Source organism: Schistocerca americana, chromosome 3, assembly GCF_021461395.2.
Source record: "Schistocerca americana isolate TAMUIC-IGC-003095 chromosome 3, iqSchAmer2.1, whole genome shotgun sequence".
In the NCBI taxonomy this organism is placed as follows: Eukaryota; Metazoa; Arthropoda; class Insecta; order Orthoptera; family Acrididae; genus Schistocerca; species Schistocerca americana.
Window position 1 is genome coordinate 873,965,172 of NC_060121.1, and position 6,434 is coordinate 873,971,605.

Consider the following 6,434-nt stretch of genomic DNA (forward strand, 5'->3'; position numbering starts at 1 on the left):
GAACGTAAAAATATTCTGATGCCTCCCAACTATATAGGGGGAACGACCATGTCGTACGATACACAAGAGCTAAGATTTAGGCGTTCGCGGTTTCCGCGCGCTACTCGAGAGTGGATCGGTGGAGAGGCCTTGCACCCTCTGCCGACAACTTCGGCGTGAATTGCAGAATCGCGAAGTACATGGATCTGAGGCAGTGACCAGTTACTTCGCCATTGAAGACAAGTCGGGAAAGGCTAACATTTTAGTAGGTTATAAAACTGTTCCCCTCTGAGGGAGAGAAACCTAAAATAGCGACATTATCGAAAGGATGTCTGTTTTTAGTGTAGTGTAGAGTACCGCGGCCTTCTTCGGGCAGCGCCGGCAGGCCGCAGCGGTGTCCGTGGGCCAGCTAGCACCCTGCGAGAGCCATCCCACGCTGACGTCATCCCCAGTGGTTCCTACCAGCGTACTGCTCTGTCATTCGTCAGTTCTTACAATTGTCACATTGCTCGGTTCGTAGGAAAAACGTCAGACTGGACTGTAGTTTGGAGTCCACGATAAAGTGTAATACGTCGTGGCTCGGCTAGTCATACCGAAGATCGGACGGGGGCCAGGGAAGGCAATGCGGCGTCCAGATCAAGCTTCGCTTTGGGGGCAGATTTACTGACCTTTCCGGTTCAGTGACTCTAGAGTGCTTTTCTACTTTTGACTCTAGAGTGCTTTTTCACTTCGTATTATTTTCGGTACAATCATTCGTCTCCCGTGTTGCCACAAAATTAAACAGGTTCGCACAAAGATTACACATTCCAGAGCTCCCGCGGAAAGATTTGGATGTGTGCTGAAGCTCATAAGTGATGTCTTGCATCCCTTACCGAGCATTTAACTGTGGACTGCAAGACAACGATGTGGGATAAAAAGACCAGAGGGTAAATTCTCTAACAAAACAGTTCTCGGAGGAGTCGAGCCGCACACTCGTGTCTAAGCAACGCTTAAGAGAGCATATGCGAAGTAGTTGAGAATCATGAACGCCGTAATAGCGAGCGTGTTTATTTATTTGCCGTTGTCTTATATACTGTTATTTAATTGTATCTATAGCGCATAACGTATTTAACGAAAAATTTGAAGTGTATATTTTATCATTAAGATACTGAACGAAGAAAAGTATAATACACTGCTGACCATTAAAATTGCCACACCAAGAAGAAATGCAGAGCCGGCCGAAGTGGCCGTGCGGTTAAATGCGCTGCAGCCTGGAACCGCAAGACTGCTACGGTCGCAGGTTCGAATCCTGCCTCGGGCATGGATGTTTGTGATGTCCTTAGGTTAGTTAGGTTTAACTAGTTCTTGGCTCAGAGCCAAGAAATGCAGATGATAAATGGGTATTCATTGGACAAATATATTATACTAGAACTGACATGTGATTACATTTTCACGCAATTTGGGTGCATAGAATCTGAGAAATCAGTACCCAGAACAACTACCTCTGGCCGTAATAACGGCCTTCATACGCCTGGGCATTCACACAACAAAGCTTGGATGGCGTGTACAGGTACAGCTGCCCATGCAGCTTCAACACGATACCACAGTTCATCAAGAGTAGTGACTGGCGTATTGTGACGAGCCAGTTGCTCGGCCACCATTGACCAGACGTTTTCAGTTGGTGAGAGATCTGGAGAATGTGGTGGCCGCGCAGCAGTTGAACATTTTCTGTATCCAGAAAGGCCCGTACAGGACCTGCAACATGCGGTCGTGCATTATCTTGCTGAAATGTAGGGCTTCGCAGGGATCGAATGAAAGATAGAGCCACGGGTCGTAAAACATCTGAAATGTAACGTCCACTGTTCGAAGTGCCGTCAATGCGAACAAGAGGTGACCGAGACGTGTAACCAATGGCACCCATACCATCACGCCGGGTGATACGCCAGTATGGCGATGATGAATACACGCTTCCAATGTGCGTTGATCGCGATGTCGCCAAACACGGATGCGACCATCATGATGCTGTAAACAGAACCTGGATTCATCCGAAAAAATGACGTTTTGCCATTCGTGCACCCAGGTTCGTCGTTGAGTACACCATCGCAGGCGCTGCTGTCTGTGATGCAGCGTCGAGGGTAACCGCAGCCATGGTCTCCCAGCTGATAGTCCGTGCTGTTGCAAACGACGTCGAACTGTTCGTGCAGATGGTTGTTGTCTTGCAAACATCCCCAACTGTTGACTCAGGGATCGAGACGTGGCTGCACGATCCGTTACAGCCATGCGGATAAGATGCCTGTCATCCCGACTGCTAGTGATACGAGGCCGTTGGGATCCAGCACGGTGTTCCGTATTACCCTCCTGAACCCACCGATTGCATATTCTGCTAACAGTCATTGGATCTCGACCAACGCGAGCAGCAATGTCGTGATACGATAAAACGCAATCGCGATAGGCTACAATCCGACGTTTATCAAAGTCGGAAACGTGATGGTACGCATTTCTCCTCCTTACACGAGGCATCACAACGACGTTTCACCAGGCAACGCCGGACAACTGCTGTTTGTGTATGAGAAATCGGTTGGAAACATTCCTCATGTCAGCACGTTGTAGGTGTCGCCACCGGTGCCAACCTTGTGTGAATTCTCTGAAAAACTAATCATTTGCGTATCACAGCATCTTCTTCCTGTCGGTTAAATTTCGCGTCTATAGCACTTCATCTTCATGGTGTAGCAATTTTAATGGCCAGTAGTGTAAATATGAAAGTGAGTGAGTGAGAGAGAGAGAGAGAGAGAGAGAGAGAGAGAGAGAGAGAGGGAGGGAGGGAGAGAGAGAGATATGTAGGACTGATTATACGTTAGGAGAAAAGATTACTTGTACATACTACCGTCTGACCCTGGGCATGCAGATATATACCAATCCGAAATGCGGATGGCACTCTACACGCTGGTGGGTTATTCTCAATTGCTACAGCCCATAATTTATTGTTTATAATACTACACAAAGCTAGGCGAGTGAACAGAGCGCCAGAATCAAAATTCGCTAATGCTCCAGTTTGGGAGTGTCGGCGCGCTAAGAAATGCACCTCGTTCTTAAGGTACGTTTACACTGGGATACATGTATCGCGACACGTATGAGCGACATGTCAATTTGACATGTCGCGATACATCACCTCATACAAAAATTCACGGAACTTGTATGCGGACCCTCGAGCTCAAACATGTCGCGTATACATTTTGTATATCGCTTTTTGGCCATATACGCGACATGTATGAGCGACATTTTAAGAACTCGCGCATGCGCAGTACTATCATTTCCTGTCGTCTTGTCGCCTGCCGCTTATTTTGAAGTTTAGCGCATGCGTAGTACCAGGCTCTTTGGCGGCTGTTTTGAGTTTTGGAGCTGCCGACTGTCGTTTGTTGTGTAGTTATTTGTGTATTTTGTCGTGTGTTGTGCCCGCGTGTTTTAAAATTTGCGATGACTTCTTGGTCCAAACAAAATACACTGCATTTTATAGAGGCAGTGCGCAGGCATCCCTGTATATGGGATGTGAAAATACGAGACTATAAGAATACTCACAAAAGGTACGACGAGTGGGAGGAAATTGCCAAGGCATTTAACGTGTCAAGGAAGGAATGTGAGAACAAGTGGCATAATTTAAAAAGCCAATATAGTCGCGAGTTAGCGAAACGGAAGAGCAGCAAAGGAAGTGGAAGTGCTACAAGCAATGTGTACCACACTTCATGGTATGCTTTTGAAAGTATGCAGTTCATAAGAGACAATTACAAACCACTCTCTCATAGGAGCACACATGAAGTAGTACCAGTAAGTAAATTTGTTATATTATTTTATTAATCATATATTTGGCAACATTTTTTCGTGCTAATGCTTTACATAATGTGAATATTTACAATTTCACTGAAAAACACGATTCTCCATACTGCTATGGTTTGAAGTCCTGAATACTGCAGAAGAATAGAGCATATTACTTTATGTCATCATTTAACAATGATGTGCAACTTATTTTCCATACTGCCATGGGATGGAGCCCTGAATACTGGAGAAGTATTCAGCATATTCTCTTCTGTTGTCATTCAGCAATGAAGTTCTTCGGCCAGTTCTGGGCAGTGGCTCCAGCACAGTAGGGGTTTCCCTCCAGGACCCAGGTATTACGTTGCCATCATCTCCCTCTCTGTCGTATGTTCCTGCTGCACAATAACTTTGAGATTTTCTGTTTTGAAGAAAATTATGTAAATAAACACAGGCTAGTGCCACCACTGTAGCTTTCCTCGGACTGAGAAGCATTTGCTTCCTCAGCACTCTGTAAACAGCACTTATAATCCCAAATACATTTTCTATTACTCTTCTTGCCCTGCATGCTCTATAGTTAAAAATACGTTGCCAACTATTTTTTTCATGCAGACCTGGAAATGGTTTCACAATAGTTTCCTCTAGGCCAAAGGCTTCGTCAGCGACGAAAACATATGGAACAGGCTTGCTCCTACCAGGAAGAGGAGTTGGTGGTGGTATATTTAGAGTTTTTGTTTCTAACATTTTGTAAAATGTGGTGTCTTTAAGGACACCACCATCTGAAATCCTCCCCTGCGTGCCAACATCAGCGTAAATTATTCTATAATTAGCATCAGCAATTGCTAGCAAAACAATGCTGAAGCGCTCTTTATAATTAAAATAAACTGTTCCACTGTTGGGTGGTGCCACAATGTCAATGTGCCTCCCATCTATAGCTCCCAAACACCTGGGGAAATTCCATTTTTCTTCATATTCTTTGGCAATTTTCAGCCATTCCTCTGCAGTAGCAGGAAGCTGGAAAGAAAATTGTTACTCTTTTAATTTAATTTACGCACGGACACTCAAAGAAATTCTAAATACATTAAGATACTTTGATTATAATTTATGTATAACATATAGCTCACTTTGCCTTAGAAATGTGTTATGTATTTTAAAGGTCATGGAAGCCCCAGCCAGAGAAGGAGATGGTGAAGGAGAAGGAGAAGGAAGCATTAGTTTCCCTTTCGATGTCACAGAAATGGAGGCGGTGACATTTGCCACGCCCCCAGAAGACATTGTGGAAGTGGAAACCACTCCACTCATCTCTGTGCCTCCACATGAAAGTGGATGTGCAACCGTGGCACCCTGTACCACTCCAAGTCCGAGTGGAAGTGGTAGATCAAGTGCACTGAAGAGAGCCAGGAGAGACCTGGATGAAGACGTAGAAGGTCTTTTACAGACCTTAAGAAAAGTTGGCGACAATTTAGCAAGAAGGAAAAGGGACCAGTTTACCCACTTGGGTGACTTGGTCGCCAATAAGCTCAGATTTCTGTATGAAAATGGCCATACTACAATTGTGGCAAGACTTGAGAACGGAATCTACAGATGTTTGCAGGAGGCAAACGATGAACTAATAAATGCAAATGCAACATAATTTATGTATTCTTTAAAAACATGTATAAACGTTGAAATATGCATGTAATGTGCTGTCAAGTACTATTTAATAAAACTAAATACAAATTAATGTTGTCGGATATCTTTACTGTGAAGAAAGTGTCCTCAGAAATTGTGATATTGTATTACTGAGTGAAGCATGTCAGTCGATCCAAAGAACTAAAAGCTAACCCATTTCAGCAAAATTTGAGAAATTTATGCTGAAAAAGATATGTGCCGTTAAAATTTTAGTTCCTATTCCAGCATCCTCACGTGGTTATGTTGGCAACATCAACGGCGCGGTAGAAAATTTGTGCTGCTGTTCCTGGTTGACAGTTACTTGTATGTACCCTCGTCCGCTCGTTAAAAGTAATTGCCCTCGTAAAACGAAGATTTCATGACAAAACATTTGCATTGTCGCGCGATTACTAATGCCAACGACTCACACACGATTGTCGGCATTAGCATCCGTTGCCAACATTATCACGCGAGGCCGCCGGAATAATAGCAAAAAACTGATATATGCGCCAGATGCATGAAAAAATTATATAATGTATTACATACTCTGATATATATATATATATATATGTATGTATATATATATATATATATATAAAACTTTTACCTTCACTTCTTGGGATAAAACTTGCACAATGCCCTCGCAAACACGAAGAATAATGTTGCATATGGCACTTTTTGATATCCTATGCAGATACATTAACGTCGAAAAGGAATCCCCAGTGGCCAAAAAACGGAGTAACTGCCAACTGATCCTCTGGTGGAATCGCTTCCCGAAAGTTTGTGTTGGTTTTGGACACAAGAGGAGCAACAAGAGATAGCAAACCGCGGAAATCCTCCATACTCATCCTAACATAATTTCTAAAATATGCGCCATCCTCTAGCGTTAATTCCTGAACGAGCATTGCGTAAGCTCCGTGAGTAGCGCGTTTGCGAAGAAACTCTCTCTGCCACCATCTACGCTTCCTCCGCCTTTTCTTCCTATCATCTTCCAAAAGAGCAAGTGTACCAGCACATAA

General features: G+C 43.9%; 1 protein-coding gene across 1 annotated transcript; it reads left to right on the forward strand.

The window, feature by feature from the left end:
- The first annotated feature begins 3,233 nt into the window (after positions 1 to 3,233).
- Positions 3,234 to 5,398, forward strand: LOC124606455. Its single transcript, XM_047138437.1, has 2 exons — positions 3,234 to 3,780; positions 4,922 to 5,398. The coding sequence occupies exons 1-2, from the start codon at positions 3,433 to 3,435 to the stop codon at positions 5,396 to 5,398; spliced, it is 825 nt and encodes a 274-aa protein (XP_046994393.1). The 5' UTR covers positions 3,234 to 3,432.
- The last annotated feature ends 1,036 nt before the right edge of the window (positions 5,399 to 6,434 follow it).